The 23597-nt window shown below is 40.3% G+C and overlaps 2 protein-coding genes and 1 pseudogene across 8 annotated transcripts; 1 reads left to right on the top strand and 2 right to left on the bottom strand.

Moving 5' to 3' along the window:
* Positions 1-543: 543 nt before the first annotated feature.
* On the bottom strand, positions 544-8488 carry LOC116692829 (serine/arginine repetitive matrix protein 5-like; annotated as a pseudogene).
* Positions 8489-9459: 971 nt separating this feature from the next.
* On the top strand, positions 9460-15362 carry LOC116692675 (receptor-type tyrosine-protein phosphatase V). Of its 6 annotated transcripts, none has more exons than XR_004332748.1 (11): positions 9460-9606; positions 10146-10239; positions 10882-10981; positions 11077-11167; positions 11266-11342; positions 11453-11587; positions 11700-11822; positions 11963-12123; positions 12290-12420; positions 14253-14314; positions 14427-14612. XR_004332748.1 is itself a non-coding variant. In XM_032521155.1 (11 exons), exons 2-11 carry the CDS (start codon positions 10235-10237, stop codon positions 14644-14646), a joined length of 1110 nt encoding a protein of 369 aa, XP_032377046.1. In that variant the 5' UTR covers positions 9460-9606; positions 10146-10234; the 3' UTR covers positions 14647-15362. The 6 variants fall into 6 exon arrangements, 4 of the variants coding, with proteins under 4 accessions (XP_032377046.1, XP_032377044.1, XP_032377047.1 ...); XR_004332747.1 differs by having other exon boundaries at positions 14424-14606; XM_032521155.1 differs by having other exon boundaries at positions 12285-12420; positions 14427-15362.
* On the bottom strand, positions 15044-22477 carry LOC116692674 (glutamine-rich protein 1). 2 transcript variants are annotated; one of them, XM_032521151.1, is made up of 12 exons: positions 22236-22477; positions 21210-21498; positions 21029-21118; positions 20786-20926; positions 19877-20656; positions 19593-19770; positions 19321-19475; positions 19089-19203; positions 17979-18087; positions 17607-17755; positions 17420-17510; positions 15044-16401 (listed from the first exon to the last, which is right to left on the bottom strand). In XM_032521151.1, the coding sequence occupies exons 2-12, from the start codon at positions 21462-21464 to the stop codon at positions 16215-16217; spliced, it is 2250 nt and encodes a 749-aa protein (XP_032377042.1). In that variant the 5' UTR covers positions 21465-21498; positions 22236-22477; the 3' UTR covers positions 15044-16214. The 2 variants fall into 2 exon arrangements, with proteins under 2 accessions (XP_032377042.1, XP_032377043.1); XM_032521152.1 differs by having other exon boundaries at positions 19889-20656.
* Between the last annotated feature and the right edge of the window lie 1120 nt (positions 22478-23597).

Below are 23597 nucleotides of genomic sequence, written 5' to 3'. Positions count from 1 at the left end.
GATATTTTAGTTTTTCAGTGAAAAATTTAAAAGGGTCTGAATACTTTACGTAACTTAACTTCTTCCCCCAGAGTCCTTGTGCTTTCTCACCTTGCAGATTTCCTTGGATTGGGGTGGCACTTGGATCTTAGTTGCAGCTCCTGCCATGATCCTGCTCGACACCCTGCACTGCTACTACTATTATTATTATTAGCCATAGTTCTATTATCTTTATCTTCAATGTTACTATAATTGCCACTGTTTGTGTCATTCCTTTACATTCAGTGAGTCATATGTGTCTCTCTCGCATTCTCTCCCAACCGGTAGCGTAAGATGGCCGCCCACCAAAGGCCAGTTCTGTCCAAGGTTTCTGCGCGTTGATGGAAGTTTTTTCTCGCTGCTGTGAATTGTATCTGCATAGTGTAGTTTAGACCCACTCTATCTGTAAAGTGTCCTGAGATAACTTCTGTTATGATTTGACACTATAAATAAATAAATATAAATAAATATTTTGTGCTATGCATTGATTTTGTTATATCCATATAGCCATTAAATTACTGAAAATATTTTGACCACGTTTAATTTGCTGTACAAAAAATGAAATAAAATGCAAGTTCCAACAACAACAACAAAAAGGCACGTTAGTTATAATTAAAATTGATATTTTTGACCTTTTGATATGGACATTTCAACCGCTGCATCTAGCGTATTATTTTTTTTCATAATCATTAAATTCTCAACAATGGAAGCAGTATCAAATTTCCAAATCACAATCATTTTATATATACAAGAATGTACAAATGTTTTACTTCTACTGCCACACAAAGAAGAAAAGCAGCATTCAATCACATGAAATACAAATATCACCAAAGCAGTGGGATAAATGCAAGGAAACGGTTTCTCTGATTAGTGAGACAGCTCCCTGGAGTCATAGTCCTCTATAAATCTCTCCATGCCCTCCACACAACGCTTGCCTATGTCCCTTAGGTTCTCCTGCAGCGCTGACTGGATGGGACGCTCCAGGGTCGGATCCTTTGCTATCAGCATCTTTGCCACAAGGCCAAACATTTCACATTCCTGATGGTACACCTGCAAAACACACACATTTGTAGTTTTAGGGCAAATGGGATTAAGTGGCGAAGAGTGAGAGTAAGCGAGAGAATAACCAAACAGAAGAGAAAAGCACAGTATTTGACAACAAATGAGCTAGTGAGTAGTCACGCATCTCCAATTACAACGGAATAGATTACCAATCCACGGCAACGCTCAAATGCAAACAGTTCATTAGTATTGTATAAGTGCCTGTATGCTGAGTTTTGTGAACATTTTTTTTGAACCAGCTACCTGTTGCCAGAGTGCCTCATCTCGCAATGCATCTATAATCCTGCAACCATGGAGATATGAAAAGCAAGAGGCCACACACTCTCACACAAACACACCGCCAACGAGCAGAGCATCATGTGATGTCTGTCACATTGGAGACAGCATTAAAACACGTGTCGGAGCTTCTTGTGATACAGGTGATCTGAGGTAAACGGCTTCATTTTGCATTTTTGCCCAATTAGAAAACTAAAACCCCAACAATCATGTCAAACGATGAAGAGGACCTTCCTTGTCGAGCACAGCAAAGCGAAGACAATAACGACACTGGAGTGGCCTCAGGCTCAGCATTTCAAAGTTAATTAATGACAGAAAACAAATCTTTTTTTCTTGTCTCAACTCTCCCGGCAATCTTTTCCTCTGTCACTCATTCATTAATCTGAGCTTCTGATATCTGTTCTCTTCCATTATCAGTTTCCAACACTTCTCCCAAGGTGTGTGTTTATGGAATGACACTCCTCTACCTCATCTATCTCTCTCCTCTTCTTTTGGATGGCTCTGTCTCGTGTCGCCATCTGGCTCGCATTTGAAGGGAGCTCCCGGTCTCTGCTTTGTTCTCTTTCTTTGCTTTTAGTCCCCCTGTGATCTCTCTCCCTGCTATGGTTCCTGTCGTTCTGACAATCCTGCAACAGAGGTAATCAGAGACAGTTGGCTGAAAACATGATAATGGCTGAGCTGCTAATGGCCCGAAGATGACTTAAGTTCCACACGTCAACTTGTAACACTGCAGAAAGTGAAATATTAATAAGATTTTGTTCTGCATATATATGCAATGGCAAAACATGTACATTTCAAAGGGGTGTTAAGCAACAAAAGTAAAAGTCATAAATAAATGAAGAAAAGTATAATAAATTGCAGCAATTGGCTATATTAATAGATTAATTACAAATCATTTGTTAATGATTTAGAGCTCAGGTTGTTTGTGGCTTGCCCCTCCAGAATATCCAAATGTATATAGCCATAAATGTATTACTCACAACTCTTTATTAAAGCTGCTATCATTTTTACTTTTAAATTTACAATGGATCAAATGTGTACATGTAATGTAAAGAGCATCGGGAAACATTAATGACTAACATGCTTAGAAGATTTAGTTGTCTAGTGGTAGGCCTTGTATTTAAAGCCCTTTTAATACCACTAATTGTACCTTGAGGTAAGCTGATGTTGTCAACAGCTCACATTGGTAACACTGATTAGAAAATTGAAAATCTAAAAACAAGTCATTCTTGGATTCCTCATCCTGTCTTCACTTTAACTTTACTGCAGCAGTGACCAGCAGTGATTCATCGAGTGCGGCTCCGCTCCTTGCTGGTATTAGGTCAGCCAAGAAATGCAGCACCTGGTCTGTTTGCATTCTAGCCAAGTCATTCTCTGCTATGAACAAACACCAACTACATGGATATATAACATTTAATATTACTCAAAAAATTAGGGGATTGACTGATAAGTCCATAAACAGAAAAAATCTGCAACTATTTTGATAATCTTTTAACCAATAACACTAAACTTGGGAGACTAGCCTGGAAAAAAAATCGGCAGATTAATCGATAGTGAAAATAATCGTTAATTACAGATTTTATTTTTGCCATGTTTTAATAGGTTGTTTATTGCACAGGACAGACAATAGCATTCCATCTCAATCACTTTTCTCTTCAAATTGTTATATGCTAATTAGGGTAAAAGTCTCTTGTAAATCGTATCACAATTCCAACATTCAGACTGTGCTGCCCTACATCACATCCACATTTTAGAAGGAAATAAAATTGCATATTTGTTCATTTCTGAGGAATTAGTGGACCACTATCTCTTGACAAAATGGAAAACAGGAAGGGGGGAAGGCAGAGAAGGTCTTTTTGCTAGTGAACTTACAATGAACGGCTTGTCCTTGTCTCTGCTGGAAGTGGATCTGGGTAAGAAAGGTCTGGTAGCTGGAAAACATACAAATCACACGGTCAACCCAATAAGATAACGAGAGAGTAGAGAGACAGCCTTGTTTTTCTATTTACCATGCCTATAGGTACCTAGAGCATCTCCCGGTGTATCTTTAGACCACCAGTGACGGTTAAAGCCCTCTAAGAATTCTCTCTCTCTTCAGCCTCCTGTTAGAAAAAATCTGTGTCTTTTGCAAGTATCGGCATCTAAAAATCAATATATCTTTAAGCCGCATTTGCTAATATTTGGCAATTTTGCCTTGTAATACTGGACTGCAGTTATCCTGTGTAAAGCAATAGTTTTGTTATGGCTGATTATATACTGCTGGCTAGTCTTATTCACACAAATCACCGATGAGTCACCATCATCGCACTATCACTCAGGCACACAAAAAACCTGTTCCACACTCACACAAACACACACCTCCACAGTGCTGCAGTGTGCGCACAGACACAGTGCCTGGGTGCAAGAGAAGATAAAAACATACAGTACCAACCGCTCACTCAATAAAAACAACACAACGTACCACATTATATGAGGAACAGATCAACAAAAACATTCACGGTTTGTGTTTAAACCAAGGAAACATGATTGTAACACATTTTAAACCCCTCATGTTTACTTCCGGACTCCCACTGACAAATGATGAGGTCATTTGCAAGTATCTAATAAATCTACCTGTAACTAAATGACACAGTTTACATACTGAGACATATAATGACTAATGCATGGACGACTACATCACATCACTAAATAATCCACCTGCTGAGTCCAGGAAAAGCTTTTTAGTGGTCAGCATTATTTAACACTGGCTTGTTGCTACCAGGGTGTGCTACCTACCAACCACCAGATACCACGATGAGCAAAATACCCTCCAAATATTTGCAATACAAAGTGTCGATGAAAATGTGCATGTGTCTCTGCTTGCTTATACTGCCACCCAATGGTTAATTTATAAAGTGCACGATGATACTGCATGGCTTATAAAGTACATTATTTAAATATACTGTATATGCATGTACAGGAGGTGGCAACAATCACATGAAGATTTTGTAGGTTAAAATGTTGCTGTTGATAGAGTGTCAGTGGGTTATTTGTTTATGTAACCCTATAACAATGTTTCAGGCTGTGGTTTCTGTTGTATTAAACTTTATTATTAGGGGTGTGTTGTGTTTTGTTATGTGTGTGTGTGTGTGTGTGTGTGTGTGTGTGTGTGTGTGTGTGTGTGTGTGTGTGTGTGTGTGTGTTCTTCAGTTTAGGTATTAGTCTTTGCTTTGTATGAAACATACTCCATGCAACTCAAATGTGCCCAACACCATGTGGCCAAAAGTATGTGCACACCTAAACATCAACCTATCATTCCAAAAACAAGGGCACTAAAGGAATATTTCTACATTATGGGAAATGTGTCACTTTCTTGTTGAGAACCTGAAGGTTAGCTTAGCATGGAGAATAGAAACTAGCTGTAGCTTGTTCGTTTTAAAAGAGTAAAAACAACAAGTATACAAGAGTTTATGTGCCATACTATTTCTTGGGCCAGTCTAGTCACTTCCTGGAGTAACCCGTTTCCTGGAACCTGCACTCTTCTGGGAAGGCTCTCCACAACATTTGTGAGCCTGGCTGTGGGGATTTACTACCATTTAGCCATAAAAGCATTAGTGGAAAAACTAGTGAAACCAGTGCAGTCAGTGCATTTGTGGCACTTACTTGGTTGCTTAACAAGCAGTTGGAACAAAGCATCTCTTCTTAAATCTATCATAATTCCTGTTACGTGTGGTGTGCGTGTGCGTGTGTGTGTGTGTGTTCATCATGCCTTTTTTTTAGCAATAGGTCTTTGTCACAGCGGACATTTTAACATGTCACAGTAGGAAAAGCACAAGTGTGACTAATATTAATAAAGATGGAATTCAGCCATAATTCATTCCATCATTTATCTGCTGTGAAACCTGTCTATCTACAGTATGTGTTCCTCCAGCTCTTTGGAGAAATCATTATCCTGATAATATTCTTGCAATATTCCAATAGTTTAAATGCCATTGTCTGAGGTGCCACACTTTTGTTTTGTTTTTGTTTGAATTTACTACATTAAAAGTCTGTGATAGTCTTGTTGAAACTTTCATTGTCTTTTAAGTTCTAAACTCATATCAAGTCCTAAAGTCATGTAGCCTCACACATTGCACAACACCACAGGGAAGCACCATCTTTAAAACAAACACCAAAAAGCTTATTTTTTACAGCAGCGGTTCTTACAAATGTATTTAATTTCATGCCCTTGTACTTTAAAAAAGGATGCTGTTCAAAAACCCGGCCTGTAAAATCCCAGTTATCACACTGTGTGCGCTCACAAGTATGTGTCTTTGCGTTGATTATGCGAGTGACTCAAGTTTAATAAGGCCTATAAAAAAATCTTGAAATAGGTCCTCGCTGTTACAAGCCGATGCCACTGAACATTAGTTAGTTCATGTTTATTGTCCCCATAGGGAAATTAGATTGCAGATCACATCACATCACATGGTATTCAACATTAACAGAGATAAGGCAAGGAGGAAAAACAAAAACAAAACATATGTACACCACCACTCGTACCATAAACCAGAATAGTATGAAGGGGGGGGGGGTAGAGTTCCAGACCAGCTGGGAGAAAGAAGAGAATAAAATAGATACACAAAATATATATATCATTGGACGGGACCTTCATTATTAAGGAGTTAGTAAGGTTGTGTGGAAAGAGCGAGTACAAACACTAGCTGAGACCACCATATCCATTGCCAAAGATGTTTGATGGGACTGGAGGTGGGCTCTCAGCAGGCCAATCAAGTTCTTCCACATCCCTATTTGAAAACCGTTTGTTTACAGACCTCACTTTGTGCACAGGGGGAGATGAGATGTTAACAAGAAAAAGCCATCCCCAAAATGTTATCTTAAATATTATTTTATGTTGTAGCATTAATATTGCCTTCAATTGAAACTAAGGCGCCTAGTCCAAACCATAAAAATAGCAAACATATTGTCAAAGTCTCTTCATTAAAAGGTTCCAACGAGAGTAGTAAGTATTAGAAAGCATTATCCTTGTTTTCACAGACTTTTGCAACAGACTACTAACTTACGGTTTGGAGTTGGAGGAGAGGTTCTCTCAGCGCTTCCTCTCTGCTCGTACCGCTCCTTCTCCTTCTCCCATTCCCTCTTCCTCAGTGCGATGTGGTGAGGTTTAGGCTGGTAATGGTCTCTCCGGTGGAAGTATTCCCGTGGGCTCAAAGTGGTGGTACCTCTGGTTGCCGAAACCAGGTTTGTAGAATGGGTGGTCATCCTTTGTAAAACTGCATCATTTGAGACGAGAAAAAAAAGCTTTTAGCAAAGCCAGAATCGCCCTTGATGTCGTTCATCAGTATTTTTCAGGTAACTCAGCAAAAAATTTGATTGTTGATAGAGAGACAAAATACAAAGTGCTCCCTGTTCTCGAACAATCTGTCTTACCGAGGTTTGTAGAATGGCCCTCCAAACTTTGGTTTGTAAGAATTGGACAGCCATGCCCTTGGTCTCGATGGACTTCGCACTCTTCTGATCAGCCTCTTCTTATCCTGTATCCACATGGGTAAACCAATGTGTCACACTGTGGTGCTTTATAAAAGAGAGCAGAGCAATCATGAAGTCTAAATGGGTAATTTGGGGCTGGACATCTGAGAACAGGATTTACCTGGGGGGGAGAAGCAGAGCTATCAGTGGGCCTCTTGTCAACAGACTCATCGCTGTTTTCCCTGTGCCGCAACATGGGGCCCTGAGGAAATAGCAACATGTAAATCACAGTGAATATGGTTCTGCAGTACAGGTAGTGTATGGTCACTGTTAAGAGCCGACACAATTAGGTGATTTGAAAAATAATTGGCAACTTTAATGATGATTTAATAATGTTCACACATCCATGTGTTCCAGCTTCACCAATGTGACATTTTGTTAGTTTTCTTTCTCTTATGTGACAGTAAACTGCTAGCCAGACAAAACAACAAGACAAGAGGTCACCTTGGACTCTGGGAGACTGTGATGGACATGTCCCACTATTTTCTGACATTTTATAGGCTAAACTAATAATAAATGTAGTATCACAAAAACCCTCTGGGAGTGAAATCTAATTTACATCTGGTTGTTTTAACCTCTGAGAAACACACAAATCCAAGTTAACAAAACAGAGAGAGTGATACCCATTTCCAAAAAATAGCCAACTCACCCTTTCTGTCATTATGAAGGATATTGTGAGTCAAAATTGTTGTAACATAATATAGTGTCATTATTATTATTACCCAGTTTCTTGAAAATAAACACCATTGTACATTTCTACAGTGTGTGTGTGTGTGTGTTTTTGTTTAACTATATTCATGGGGTTACAGAAAACTTGAGTCCAGGATATTTGTGGGGTCCCGAAAGCCCAAAACAACTGGACCCCACAACTTTAAAGGGCATTATGTCAATGGCAGGTCCCCACAAACCAGTGTGTGTGTGTGTGTGGGGTGTGTGTGTGTGTGTGTGTGTGTGTGTGTGTGTGTGTGTGTGTATGTGTGTGTGTGTTTGTGTGTGCTCTTATCAGAAGATCATTGAGGGTAAAGTGTAACGGAAACACCAAAGCTCTCTTTGGATCTTTGTTTTACTGAGTGGGTCTGTAATGACACAACAGTGGACCTACCACTTAAGAAAATAAAGTAAGCTGGAATATACACAAAACACACTTTTGCAAAAGTAGATATATTTTGGGGAAGAGGGGGGGGGGTGGTCATTAGAGCACATGACGAACTTGAGACAACGGGAAGCTCTTCACTCCCAGGAAACGGTTTTGTTCTTCCTTACCTTGTTTTGCTCTGTTTCCTGCGGTCGTACCTGATCCATTTCTGTCTGTGTGCGCCCTTCTTTGATCTGTGTGACTGACTGTTTTTCTTTCTAGAAACTCCAACAAACCAGGAAGCGCGTGTCACCAAATCTCTTCGTCACATCTGGAAAGTGAAATATGTAGCTTACATTTCTGTATTCCTCGCGGTTTCTTCGCCTATCTCATCGTGGTGACAAGTGTAAAAGGTTTACCATGAACATATCACTCCGTCGACAAACGACCTGCGTTTTCTGTGTTGTCTGCTGAGAAATAACGCAACATGTTTTTTACTTCCTATTTCTACAGCCACCCAATCAGGTTCAGTCTGTGGTCATAAAGCTTATCAAAAACGAAAGCGGAGAACACGCACGCGCATCTCACTTTGAATGCTGACAGTCTGCGCGTGACTCCATGGATACACACGTATCCATGGAGTCACGCGCAGTATTGGAGTCACGTATTGTAGCCAGTGGTGGGAGATCTTTTACCACAAGTAGTCCGTGCCTGATACTCTGTTACCAGTAAAAGTCCCGCATTCAAAATGGAATGTTACATTTTAGGATTCAAATTAGTGATACATTCATGTGTTCACTTTAATGTTGCAGCTTGCCAATGGGGAGCAAATTTGAATTACTTTATATATCATAATTTATTATTTGATCTATATTTTCTATTCATAGTATAAATCTGCAAAGTAACTAGAAACTAAAGCTGTCATATAAATGTACTGGAGAAAAAACTACAATGTTGGCTTCCAAAATGTAGTGAAGTAGAAGTATAAAGAAGCATGAAATGTAAATAATAATAATGACAAAAATGGCATGGGATTTACAAGATTAAAACAACACTGCGAGGATTTGAAAATAACATAAAGCATAAAGTCCTAATGAAATTGTTAAAGCAGGAATTCTGGCCCAAATCATCAAGTGTTTTGATGGAAAGGGATTAAACATGCTGCTACTCATAGCTTTGTGCCTTTTAAACAATTTTTTATATATATCTACAGACTGATGCAACATGTCAGCTGGGTGGCTTTCAAAGACCATAGATATGTGTTGAATAACACAAATTTCCACTCTTGGGAAAATCAAATCTTAAGTTAGAATAAAAACAATGATGAGCTCCAGTCTCACATGGCTTTAGTTACAGTGAGATTTTTTTTCCCAAGTGCTTCTTTGAATGGCTCGATAGCTAAATGTACAAAGAATAGCTGAGGCCATCTCAGTCTGACATCCCTCCCAGAGGTTTAGTGTTCCTCTCTCCACCCACTGTCTGTACCCATCACACTTCCTCCTCCCCTGAGAGAGACGTAGACACACACACACACACACACACCACACACACACACACACACACAGGGTCAGAGAGAATAATTAAAACCAGACAACCTTAAGATGACTTGGAATAAAGTAGTTTTGCTCTTTTTCTCTTCAACATTTAACAGAGGCTCATTTGGAAAGGTAATCCTGAAAAAAAAAAAAACATACTGAAGCTGTTGGGACTTTCTGTTTTGCACTTCTGCTGTCAGTGTTTGGGGTTAAGAACTTGTCGGAGCAGGTTTTCTACCTCGTCGAGTCAGTTTTACTATTGTGCCGTGTGAATGTTGGGCTGCGCTTGATAGGTGTGCCTTTCTACTATAAAGTGGAGAAGTATAGTTAGGTAGGAATGTATATTATTATTGGTTTGATACAGTAAAAAAAGCTGGCCTCAGCTACCTCAGGGCATAACTAAATGCAGTACATTTGTAAAAGCACTTAACTTCATAACATGTATGACACAGCCGCTCTCACACAATTGTGTGTTGTAAGTGTTTTTCTCTGGTGTCACATACGTCTGTTCAGGAGGAAAACATTTAACCAGCAAGGGGGAGGGGAGAAAAAGAAGTATACACTGACACGAGCTATTCAGATTCAGTTTGCTTCATCAATCGCTCATTGATTTATGGATTTAAATTTATGAAAGTGACTTTATGAGACATGATTTGGTATCTTTTTCACAGCTTCAACACTGAAATGATCTAGGCATCATTTAACATCCCAAGTTCCAGCTAAATTTATATTTAAAGTACGAGGTACGAGGCAAGAAGACATGAGGTAAGGACAAAATCCCGTGCAGCATGCTTGTAAAATGCTTAAAGGATACAGCTGATAGTTTTCTATATTTTTGCTATTTTTTTACAAATCCTATCATTTCACCCCTTTTATATCTTCTAATTACCCTGTCTTTGGCACTCAGCCTTGAGCTCATTACTGAAAATTATTATTATTATTTTTTTTAAATGGTCACAGTTTTAGCAAGCTACCTAATAAACTGGCAACTGAGTGTTTACTTCCATTTAATGAAAAGGCTAAATCATTTCCAAAAACAGCTGTGCATTGTGGATTTTTAGAAAGTGTTCAAATACATTTGTTGGGGACTATTTCCAGCTGCAAATTTGGTGCACTGTTGAGTATTTATGACAGCAGGATGGTGAATGTGGGATCACCTCAAATATATACAGCACCCATGTTTAGTTTTATGTAGTCAGTGCAAAGAGGTGGCTTATTAATGTGTTTTTGATAACACAAATAAATAAGCTATAGGCTATCAAGATTTGGTCACACAGTGAATACTTATTAGAATGAATTAATTGACAATAAGAAAAGTATAGAATAAAACCAAACTTATGTATCCATATTTTCTGAGTGCATCAATGATTTAAAAAAGGTTTAATGTAACACAATCATGTCTCACAGGGCGCAAACCTTCCCAAGGGCGCAAATTCTGCAGGAGTTAAGTTTGCGATGCCAGGCACTCGCAGCCAATGACAACAGGGGCTTTAAACAGGAGTTTGAGGTAAATAGTATGTTTGTTTGCTTTTTTAACTTGGTGTAGACTTTGTGAAGCTAAAAGTGTTTGTCATGTGTGCTAATGTCTTTGGCTCTGTGAAGGAGCTAGATGACGTTGGCAAAAACCTCCCCACCCGAGCAGGAGACTCAAAGGCCAACAGAGAAAAGAACAGATACCCCTACATACTGCCATGTAGGTACAAGACTATGCTACAACAGGTTACAGCAAGTAGCCTATTTGTGGAAATGTATGATACTTTTCTTTGTCTGCTACTTTCCATCTGGTTATAGATGACCACTGTCGCGTCAGGCTGTCAGTCCAAAACTCCCAACCACACACTGACTACATCAACGCAAATTTTGTGCCTGTAAGAACTCATTCCGCCCCTCAACCAGCTTTATTTTGTCATTTTCAGTACTCTGTCTGCTTAAGCACCTGTCTGTCTGCATCTGTTAATGACTGTGTGTCTGTATTCAGGGTGGAGGCTCAGAAAGAGACTTCATCTGCACCCAGGGTCCTTTGCACAATACCATGGCTGACTTCTGGAGGATGGTGTGGGAGCAAAACGTCAGGATAATCGTCATGGTGACAGCTCTGAGACACAAGGACATAGTGAGAAAGACACACTCAGCGTGTGTGTGTGTGTGTGTGTGTCATTTTATCATTATTTTATTGATATTTTAAAGGGATTGTTAGACATTTTGGGGAGTTTCTATCTGTTCAGGTGCTGTGTGATAGGTATTGGCCTCTAGAACGATGCACTGCTGAACATGGACTGATCCAAGTGACAACAGTGACCTGCAAACAAGGTCCAGATTATTTTATCACCACCATTAACCTCAGACAGGTGAGCAAAAGAAACATCCATCATCCCCTTTGGTACCTTTTAAACTGCTGCTGTTGACTTCTTTGTGCACTGACAGCACCAGTAATCAATCCGAGAAGAAGTCCTTGTGTTTGGAATGAAGAGAAGTGTTTGTGTTTCAGAGAGCTTGTTCAACAGTCAGGATAATCACACAGTACTACTACCCTGCCTGGCCGGACCGGGGCATCCCTAAAGATGTATCCTCACTGTGTGCCTTCACTGAGCACGTGCGGCAGGAATTGGAAGCTATTCCACTCCTGGGGCCGGCTGTGGTGCACTGCAGGTGTGACCTCTGACCTCCAGCCCTTAACCCTCTCCTTTACTCTATGTTACAAAATTTGCATTTATGTGTATTCATCCTGTAGAGCTTCCAGAGGTTCATCATTTAGATGGACCACAAGACAAGACAGTGTTTCAAGTCAATACGCTTTTTGTGTGTTTCAGTGCAGGTGTTGGGCGCTCAGGGACATTTGTGACGTTGTTGTGGCTGATGCAGCTGTGCGCGAGGGGCATCCGGCCTGATATCCGGGCTGCTGTGGAGGATCTACGGCTACATCGAATGTGGATGGTCCAAAATCTGGTCAGTCCAGTAATGACACTCACATGCAGTGCTGGAATGTTTTACTTGAGTAAAAAAAGCGAAAAAGTTTAAAAAAGTCCTCCCTTACCAGCAAATGTCCTGCGCTTAAAGTGTAACTCAAGTAAAAGTACAAAAGTATTAGCAGCAAACTGCACTTAAAGTATCACAACTCAAAGTACTCATGCAGATAGGTAAAGCTAATTTTATATTTTATACATCTCTTGGTTGTTTAATCTATAGTTTAACAACGCTTCATATTTTATAAGTTGATATGTTTTCAAAGGCAAGGCAAGGCAAGGCAGCTTTATTTGTATAGCACATTTCAGCAACAAGGCAATTCAAAGTGCTTTACACAAAATCAGTTAAACAGATAAAACACAAGTAAAAACAGTTAAAAATCACAAGCATTAAAACCGGTAAAACACATGAATAGACAGTTAAAAACTAAGAGAAACATAAAACACAAGAATAAATTTACAGTGCAGCATAAGAAATTTAAAGAAATGATTAGTCATTAAAGAAAGGCAGCATCAAATAGAAAGGTCTTCAGCCTTGATTTAAAAGAACTGAGAGTAGCAGCGGATCTACAGGTTTCTGGGAGTTTATTCCAGATATGAGGAGCATAGAAACTGAAAGCTGCTTCACCCTGTTTAGTTCTGACTCTGGGGACAGAAAGCAGACCTGTCCCAGATGACCTGAGAGGTCTGGGTGGTTCATAGTGTAGTAGCAGATCAGCAATATATTTTGGACCTAAACCGTTAAGTGATTTATAAACTAGCAAGAGTACTTTGAAATCAATTCTTTGAGACACAGGAAGCCAGTGTAAAGTAAAATAAAATAACTAAAATAAAGTAAAAAAAAAGTAAAGTAAAATAACTTTTAAAAGTAAAAAACTACAGCAGTTAGATAAGTCTAGTGGAATTAGTACAATATTTTGCTCAAATGGAGTATAAGAAATATAAAAGTACTCAAGTAATGTATAAGTATCTCAAAGTTGTAGTTAGTAAACATACTACTTCAGCTGCTCACCTGGACAGGGTCATCAGACATTTGTAAAATGTGATGTTCACTAAGCGTTTTTGTAACTAAGTTCACTCAGTTGTAAAAGAATATTCCAAAGTATTTATACCACGATGAAAACCTCAGCCTACTTTATTGCAAAGAAGGTCTTTGCATTGAAAATAATGCTTGAGTAAAGTTAGTAATATATCAGCAAACTGTCTACTGTTTGTGTTTGGTAAGTTTTAAGGAATAATTTGAAACTTTGAGTGGTAGGCTTCCTTCTTGCGAAGAGTTGGATGACAAGATTGTTACCCTCATACCAGGAGGGTATATATATATATATAATATACAGCTGCAGCCAGCAGCCTGTAGCTCAGCTTAGCATAAAGAGCAGAAAAATCTCCCCTTGTTTCCAGTCTTTATCCTAAGCATGCTCAGCTAAACTGCTGGAAGTATGAAATATGAGGGATATCAATCTTCTAACAAACTAGTTCTTACATATGCTGATCATGAGCTTATTCTCTTAATTAAGGTAACTAAGTATAATTGTTATATAAATGTAGTTGAGGGGAAGTACTGTATATAGCAGCAGAAAATGTAAATGACTACAAAAACAGTACCTCCGAATTATACTCACTTATACTCATCATTTTCCACTACTGCTTGGTGTCATAATTGTGCTTATTTAAAAAAACAAAATCCTAAATATTTAGTTAAATTCCATTGTTTTCTTACAATGCCACTGACAGATACTCATGAACACTGTGCTCTCCTGTTTCATCCCAAACATGAGATCCTCATTACCTGCTCATTCCTTTGTGTTTAAACAGGAGCAGTACATATTAGTTCACCACTGTCTGCTACGCTGGCTCAGCGGGGGAACATCAGCATGGTGAGAATACATAAATAAGCTCCCAGTAAGCAACAACACACACTAAATTCTGTTTTGGCATTGTAAAGTAAGATGACATTTTGTAATTAGGCAGCTTCTCTTTCCCCAGCAGGCCACAAGTTCAGGAAGCCAGTTCAAAAATTAACCACCACAGTCAAGATCAACCCCATAGCTCCATGGGCCGTTCAGGGAGGAGACAGCGCCATCATCGGCACACAGTTCCATCACACCAACCACAGAACACATTCCAGCAGATTTTAAACCCCGGGATGCTACTGAGGAGGTTACTGCCTTCCTCATCACTGTTTAATCCAGGCTCACATGCTTCCTGAATTTATAAACTGTAAAGCTGATAATACGAAAACAGTCAAGACTAAAACTATTATGCATGCCCTCATACAGCACCTAAGAAGGAAGGACACTGCAGAAATAAAGCTGTGAGCTCTGTATGACAATAATAGCAGGTGAAGTAATAACAGGTGAAGAACTGGCTGGACATGCAGATACATGCTGGTGAAGAAACAGCAGACAAAGCAGTAGCAAGGAAAAATTAAGGGAGTAACCTGCCAGTTAGGTCAAACCTGTTCCTCTACTATGAGATTCATGAGAACAAGCGGCTGCTCCTTTTGCATACAGATACATGTAAATATGATTGTACATTGTACATTTTGTCCAGCTACCAAATGTACAAAATGTTTATTTTTGAACTTTGTTTGCCTCCACTATTGATGAAGTGATGTTTCTAGATGACTTTTATTTAGTATTTCTTTGTGTGAAAAATCATTGTGCATCATTTAATAGCACACACTTCTAAGGATGCGTGTGCAGAAGTGATAGCATACTTGCTAGAAAGGCCGACACATGGTATAGTGGCTGTACAAAAAGGGTCATGTTTCAAAAACACACAGGCACTGCCATTCTCCTTAAATGACTGAAACCCATTACAGTACATGAAGGAGCTATGAGTTTTATACATTAAAGAACATAAAGGGCTAACCCCACTTTATAGTCTTTCATCTGTCATGTAATAAACATGTATAATACAATAGATCCCTCTTCGGGTGAGTTTTAGGGTTTGTGATGGACAGGAGAAAGGCGGATCCAGCAGCAGACAGCATCCTCCGCTCTCCCTCTGCCACATCTCCACCATCTGGCAAGTGCTAGTAGCTGCAGGGTGAGTGGCGTCACTGTATTGCAATAAAGTCTGTGTCCTGATGGAATTGAATGCTGCTGAGACAGTCCAACAGCAAGCATGTAGCAATAACTAACAAGCCGTCTCCAGAGTGCGGTGTATCCAGGTGTGAAATAAAAAAAAAAACAGAAAACGAGAGAATTCACACAACTTGAAAATGAGCTTTTTGCCTGTTTGGCTACTAAATGCAGTCTTAATATCAGTACCACTGTGGTATTTACTGTGACACTTAACAGAGACCAAGGCAGATGAAGGGAAGAAGAGCAACACAAAGGGATGTCTATAAAAAGCAGCATAGCGCAGGCTAACCCCAGGGAAAATATATATGAAATATATTACAGATTTAAAAAAAACGGGAAAGGAAAATTCCAGACAATTGGTAAGGAGAACCAACAGTTAAAACATATAAATTAGAGTTCAGGTCCAATAAAAAGATTAGACACTACTTCCTTTGGCCAAATAAAAATAAGAAAACAAAACTTGGTGTTCAGATTAAGAGATTGCCCTCAACAAGACAAATTATCTGTATTGGTTGTATGTACAGTCTATGAATAAGATATGCTGACACATGATGAATATAAACATATACATGCCACCGTTAAAGACCAAAAGAGGGTGTGAGAGAATAGAAAACTACTGATTATGAGCAATCAAAGGCTGGGTGTAGAGAGAAGGGCCTAGTCCATTTATTGTTCTCCTCCGGTCCAACTAGTGCACACTCTCCGACATGTTGGTGGCTTCCTGGATTTCACGGATGACGAGGATGCGGGCAAGCATCTGCTCCAGCTGTTCTTTTGGGATTGGTTGAGTAGAGTACCAGATGGGGCTGTTCGGCGCCACCACAGGCTCAGGAGTCAGGTAGAAGGTGTCATTGCGACCTTTAGCACTCTGCGGACTGACAAACACAGAGAACACATTGTTAGCACATTTTCAAGATGCGCTTATTTACCCGATTTACCCCGTCACCGCCTATAACACAATTATATTAAGTAGTCTTTGTCTGCAACTGAGAGTAAGATATTCAGTGGAAACGTGGGCTGTCATATCCAATTTGTGTGGCCAGCATTTCCTGCGGTGGCCATCATCCATTTGCCCTATTGAGATTAGGGTTGCAACGAACAATTATTTCCATTATGGATTTGGCAATTATATACTCCATTGATAGTTTGTGTGTTGAGCCAATGTACACTATGAAAAAACATTTGTGAAGAACTGCTGATTACAATTTCTAACTGCTTTAGAGGACTTCTTAAATTGATTGTTTTGTATGACCAACAGCCCAAACCCAAAAAATCTACAATTTACATTGATGTAAAACATAGAAAAGCAGCAAATCATCACAGGATGAGCAAGAACTAGGGCATGGCTGGCATTTTTGTTTGAAAGGTTAACTGCAACAATGAATCGATTATCAAAATAGTTGATTCACTTTCTGTCAATCAGTCGTCATCAATCGTTGTGCAGGATGCTGACATTTTTACACACAGCTTAAACCAAAGAATTCAATTGCTCTGGTAATTGTTAAGAGGCAGAAAACATAAAAATCATTAGCCATTTTGAGGAAATTATAATTATAAAGCGTTCATGTTTTGTCAGTTGCCTAGCAAGTGTTTTCACAAGTTTAACCACTTGAACGTTTGAGTGCAATGTGTCAACACATGCCAATAACAAGCAAGAGCTTTATTTAGGCCGCGGCAGCAACTCAAAAGAGAAAATCTGTCTCTCGTCATGAAATGACAACCATAACCCTAACATTGGTCAGAGTAAAAAAAACACTACATGGTCGTACAAATAAGCATTTTTAACCAGTTACTATCTGACAAATACAGTTTCATTATTGTTGACATTTGGATCATTATTTCATTACATAAAAATATGTTCACACTTAAAGTTAAGGTTCCTTGTGTATTTACCATTTGAAGAGGTAGAAATCGTAGAGCTTGATGGGACATCGCAGTGGATTCTCTGGGTCCTCCAGCTGCTCTGAGTACATGTCATCTGTAACTAAACAAAGAAAAATGTACAAACAGATAATTTATTCTTAAAAAGAGGTCCCCTCTCAGACATGACAGCACAAATCCAAATCATGTGCACTCTTACCTTTCTGTCCTATGAACCTCTCTGTTGACTTTAGGTATCGGATGCTGGTGCTCTTGTCTTTGGGGTTGTTGGGACTCTTCCTGGTGTGTCTCAGCACCTTAGAAAAGGCCACTTTTAGATGCTGATCCACTGTCTTCAGGTGGAAATACCTGTTAAAGATATGCAGTATATAAATGAACTGATTTGGTCAGTTATTGTTGATTTGTAGCCATATTGGGGCAGAGGGGAGAAAGAACTACAGCTCATGTCTTGTTTTGCTGAAATGTAGGTTGGAAATGATTTGTTTGATTTGTGAGGTACTGTATGTATCACACAATATGACTGCATGTCAATGACACTGTATGTGATGACTGTAAATGCAGTTCAACTCACTTGGTGTTGAAGAACATCAGAGTTGTGAGCAGCGTAGAGGGAGAGTGAGCTCCCAGCTGTTTACATTCCCACAGCATCTCCTCTGTTACATGACTGGGGATAATATAACCTGGTAGGGGAGTACAAGAGAAGATTATGAAGACTGACACTTCAAAGACTGACACTCATGGGCTACTTTACAAACAAAAACCATTAAAAGGCAATATTTTCCTAATACTTCAATGTTAGCCTGTGCTGTGATACGCTTGCAATGTGCAGCTGTATTATATTAGGAAAATACAAATAGATAGGATGGGGGAGAAAGATTGATTGGTGACACCCCTAACATAGTAGGCTTGTGTATTTACTATTATACACTGTATCTAGGGTAGAGCTTAGATCGGGCCCAAAAAAACAAAAAAAAATCAAGCACATTGTGTCCGAGCTGGCCTGTCACATTAACTGTAATTATGAGCCTGAGCCTGATTTAAACACAATTTTTTAATATGTGGGTTGTTATAACTGACGTTCTCAACAACAACTCTGAGTTGTATCAACTACAGAAATCTATTTAGAATGATCTTAATGAATAATGCAACAAGGACAAAGCATGTACACTGCATTGTTTGTTTATGCAGAATGGAATGGATTGCAAATGGATCCTAATTAAGAAACGTAAAAAAAATGTTTTTAAAAACTCAACACTAGCTCCATCACTCAGCCAAATAATGGACAACAGATCAAGTCAGCAACATAATCAAAGTAAAATATTGGCCCGAACCTACAGAAAATCTATATCATACCAGTGCTAAAATTATACTTTTAAAAACGGCGCCTGAACCGAATAACTAGCATGACATGCAGGGATGCTCCAGTTGCCTTGTCTGTTTCAGAGAATCAGAAAGCAGGATAGGCATCCAAGTTGCACCAAAATGAGGCACTAAAATCCTTGTTGCTATTTGGTCTGGTAAATACCCGTCATTATCATCGGTGACGTATTAGCACCGGGTCTTTGTACCCAACCCTAACTGTATCTGAGATATTATTGGTTGATAAAACATGAATGTGATTGCAGAGGAACAAGCATTGCAAGTCCACACTAAATCTTTGGAAAACGACTTTTGTCCACACCTAGCGGATGAATAGATTGTCTCCAAGGCTCCAGGATCTGGTGCAGACTGTGAGCGAAGCGGGTGTAGTACTGATCTGAGAAAACGTCGTCCACACGACCATTATCAAACAGATACTGCAGGGAAAATTGGAGAAAGATGACTGTGGTCAAACAGTGTTTCCACATCAAAACTAAGTACCAACAGAGATAGAAGGAAGTGTGTGTGTGTGTGTGTGCGTGTAATGAACTTACTTTTTGTATACACAGAAATACATAGTAGAGAACATCAGCCTCATAAGACTCTCCTTCCAACCCACGAGCCTCTGATGTCATCAAGGAGAGACCCATGCAGAGCTCGGCTACTGCACATGACACCAAGTCCTCCTGGAAACGCAGCGCCTGGCGTCCTAAAACACACACATAATTCAGTCGGTGGTTTGACAGAGAAGAGATAATAAGAGTACAAATGTGCATCAACAACAAAATATTGTACACTATAACAAACATTGTGTATATGCACTTACGGCCAATTGGGGCCAGTTTGTTTTTGTCCGATTTTTCCAACTCTGCGTTTTTCCGCTGAGCCCAAAGCTGCCACACCTCCAGCCCCTCCTCTGGCTTCAGAGTGGCAGGCAGCAGCAGCTCCTGCACATGCACTTGTTGCTGACCTTGTCCATCTACCTCTGCTACCACTGTCTGACCCTGCATAAACACAAACACACCAACAATGTTACCTCGTGCAATCAAGAAATATATGTCAATATGTGTATCTTGCCACACAAAAAAAGCATGCAAAACATAGCAACACCTGTGTGAGCACCTGCAGCTGCTGTGCATCCTGCCCTGACAGCCCCTGTGTGTGCAGCACCTGCTGCTGTGGATCCCAGATAAGAGACTGTGTCGCGTTGGAATAGCCCTGTACTGCCACTGGGATGTGGATGTTTCCATTCATCAGCTGGGCAGGGAACAGTGTGTTTGCAGCTAGTGTGTGCACCACTTCTTCCTGGCCTCCCATTCCCCCGGAGCTTGTAATGCTGGAAACGGCCTGCACTGTCTGACTTTGACTTTTCAGCTTGTCATTTTCAACAGTAACTTGTGTTGGCATTGTAGTCATTGTTGTAGTGTTTGGCCCTGTAACCTGCACTGTTCCATAGGCCTCCTGGGGAATGGCAATGTGCGTGACCTGCTCACGGCCTCCGGAACCAGCAGGAGCAGAATAAACAGGGATTGTCCAGGTCTCCCCTGTGGGACTGGTGATAGTGCCTGTAGCACTGTAAAGGTGGGAGCTGTCCACAGTTAGGAGGTCTGGCCGCAAGGACACGTAACTTTGCTGCTGGCCCTGTCCCTGAGGGATAGCGAGGACTGTTGCTACTTGCTGGCCAGGCAGGGCATAGGATACAGTGATGGGCATGTCAACCTTACGCTTCTTGGCTGGCTGGAGGACACCTGCTCCCTGTGATGTGGCAACAGTGGTTCCCAGTACCCTCCTCTCAATATTGTCCTGCTGCTGGGTGGGAGAAAGGGCCCCGACTGTCTGGATTTGAATATGTTGTCCTCCTGCAACAGCTGCCACCAACTGGGCTTGCAGCTAAAAACACATGGGAGGAAGATGATAAGTGGTAAAAAAAAAAAATTCAGACTGACTAATGCAAAAATTTGCTATTCTGCCATGATGTGGATCGTGTGTGTGTGTGTGTGTGCGTGCGCTTATGTGCACCTGTTGGTGCTGCTCCTCGGTGAGTTCCCCTGGCTGAATCAGCTGTGCAGTGGTCACACCTTGGAGCTGTTGATGGGAGCCAGAGGGTACTTGGAGGACCTGACCCAGCATCTGACCTTGCTGCTGACCCTGGATCTGCACCTAAAATAGAATTAATAGGCCAAAATTTAGTGGACCAAGGATTACATTGAACAGGGCATGTGTGATAAACACAACACAAAAGGTATAATAAAAAGCTCAAACCTGCACTATCTGTTGCTCTGTATTCTGTTGTACAGACTGTTGCTGAGACTCCTGTATCTGTTGCTGCTGCGTCTGGACCTGCACCTGAACCTGCATTAGAAAAGTTTCTGTGAGAGAGCTTCATTTCAAGAACAGAGCTCTTTAACAGACTGCTTTGTGACTATTTAGTGTGCTAAATTACCGGACAAGCCAGCTCCAACAATGACCCTGCCACCTCTGTGCTGTCTGTGTAGATGCAGTTAGCTTCTTGTTGGTAGACCATAGTAGTGGTGGTGGCCGTAGTATCTCCGCCCTGCTGGCTGAACTCCTGCAGGGCATCCGGGCCTTTGCTGGCCAAAGACTCTAGGAACTCCTTCATGCGATGTTGAGGGATGCTCCGAGCTTTCTGTCTCACAAGCTCCTCATAGGAGCCTGTACCATCCAGGGAGTTATTCATTGCCGCTGACAGAGTCTTCTTCTATAGTAGGGATCTGAGGAAAGGCATCATTTGGAGTGTTTTAAATTAGTTGCAGGTGTCTGTACATTCTATATCTGTATCACCAAAGACTGACCATGAATAACATCACAATAGCCCTGTCAAAACGTGTACGACTAAAACGCATTTGAAAAGTAAGGAGACAACATAGTTATTGATGTAACAACAAACGGACAGAAACGCTGTGCTGACATCAGTTGAAACTGTATAGTGTTTACAAACTGAACAACAGATCAGTGTTCAGTGGCACCAGACAGATGGTAATACGAAAGGGTTAAATCTATCTGACTGTGTACGAGCAGGGACAAAAGCGCGGCCACTTTCCAAATCCGATGCAGTATTCAAAGCAGCGATGGAAACTGCTACATAATGAGAACATGCTAGTTTTGCACAACAATCCGGCAACGATGTGCATAGTGGAATTGCACTATAACAGCTAATATAACAGCTGCTTACACAACAGGCTAGGTTAGCCAGGTGTACAGCTAACATTAACTAGCCGCGTTGTTTGCAAATAATATCTAGCTAGCTACAGCTGTTTTTGGCAAAGTGTAATAACGCGACCATGTACACAAACAACAACACAATAGCTAACTACGTAGCAGGTTGTGCATGAATAGAAAGCACCGGAAACTGTCGACTCTCTTATCCGTAACGTTACACAGACTAGCTATATTTTTCTGATATCCCAAAGCTAGCAAGCTAACGTTAGCAGGCGCGTTAGCTAGCTACCTCTCTTCCTTAAACGGGCCGAGGTTCGAGCCGCCCACAAGCGCTTCTCTGCCCTCAAAACTGCGCTCCTTTTCCAACGAGCAGGGTTGCGAAGTGCTAATGGCGTTTCTCTATGGCTGCTTTATTCTTTATTTTCGTTAGATGATCGGCTATAGTTTTCTTTTTCACAAATACTCATATTTCACGGGCGCCATCTTACAACAGTACTCGGCTCCGACCAATAGGCAAGCGAGTTGTAATTACATTTTGCTATCGCGGTATTTCCACATTTTCTTATCGCGATAACTGGCGCTTGAAGGATGGTCCGTTAAAGGCGACACACACAGGCAAAGTAGCCGTCAAGATTAGGTAGATGTTGGTCCACCTTAAAACACAGTTTTGCCAGACAGGCGCTCCTAGTGGTTCACTAGCTTCTGAATCTTTTAAGGTAGTGTCAAAGAGATGCGCTGAATGTTTGGGTGGTGCTCAAGAAGGTGTGCGCAGTTGAGGGTTAATTCCCACGCACTACCTTTCAGCGTGTTCTGCATTTCCCACACTGCTCTTGTTTGGACCAAATATCTGCTTGCGTATTTACTGCTTATTGGAAAATCAGGAAAACAGGCTACATTTTTCTCTTTTACAGATTAATATCCAAAAATCAACCAAAACATGTTTTAGTTTTTCTTTACACAACGTCTGGTGTACGTACCAGTGTATAACGTCATTTTTGACTGATATCTGTATTGGTTCAATATTAATTGCCTGATTGAATATTATGTTTATTCATTTATTGTTTTGTTTTAAACAGCGATAGTTAAAAAAAAATGCATTACACCAGATATAGCACAATGCTAACTTCCATCTGTAGTCCCTGTCCCTGGGCGTGTATATAATGCATATATAACATTATTAAATACTCCTGTAGGCCAGACCATTTTGTAAACATTCAGAGGCATTATCAGACCTCATGACAATTATCCATCTCTACTTGTAGGGATAGCATGCCATTGTTTAGCTGCTGTAATTGAAAAAGCAGTTACTCAACACAACCGCCAAATCAGCTACAGAAACTGAGGTTACAAAATATTTTAATATCATGATTAGCCTGGGATGTTTGTGTGTTTTATTAGAGCATAATATAGCTCACATATCTTGTATTCTTGGTTACAGTTAAGCAACATTGTACTGTTTACTAAACTTATTAGACTTCCCTTCAGGAAATCCCAATACCTATCACGGTCACCCACCCCTAGATTGAATAATGTGTGACACATAACCATAACCAAAATATCCTCATAAACAAATTCATACATTTGATTCTAATAGTAAAATATCATGATTTAAATTATCACTGGTAGGAGAATATTAATATCAGTTTCAGAA

Source organism: Etheostoma spectabile, chromosome 7, assembly GCF_008692095.1.
Source record: "Etheostoma spectabile isolate EspeVRDwgs_2016 chromosome 7, UIUC_Espe_1.0, whole genome shotgun sequence".
Taxonomy (NCBI): domain Eukaryota; kingdom Metazoa; phylum Chordata; class Actinopteri; order Perciformes; family Percidae; genus Etheostoma; species Etheostoma spectabile.
Note: the sequence above shows the minus strand (reverse complement) of the source record. Positions and strands in the feature narration are given on the sequence as shown.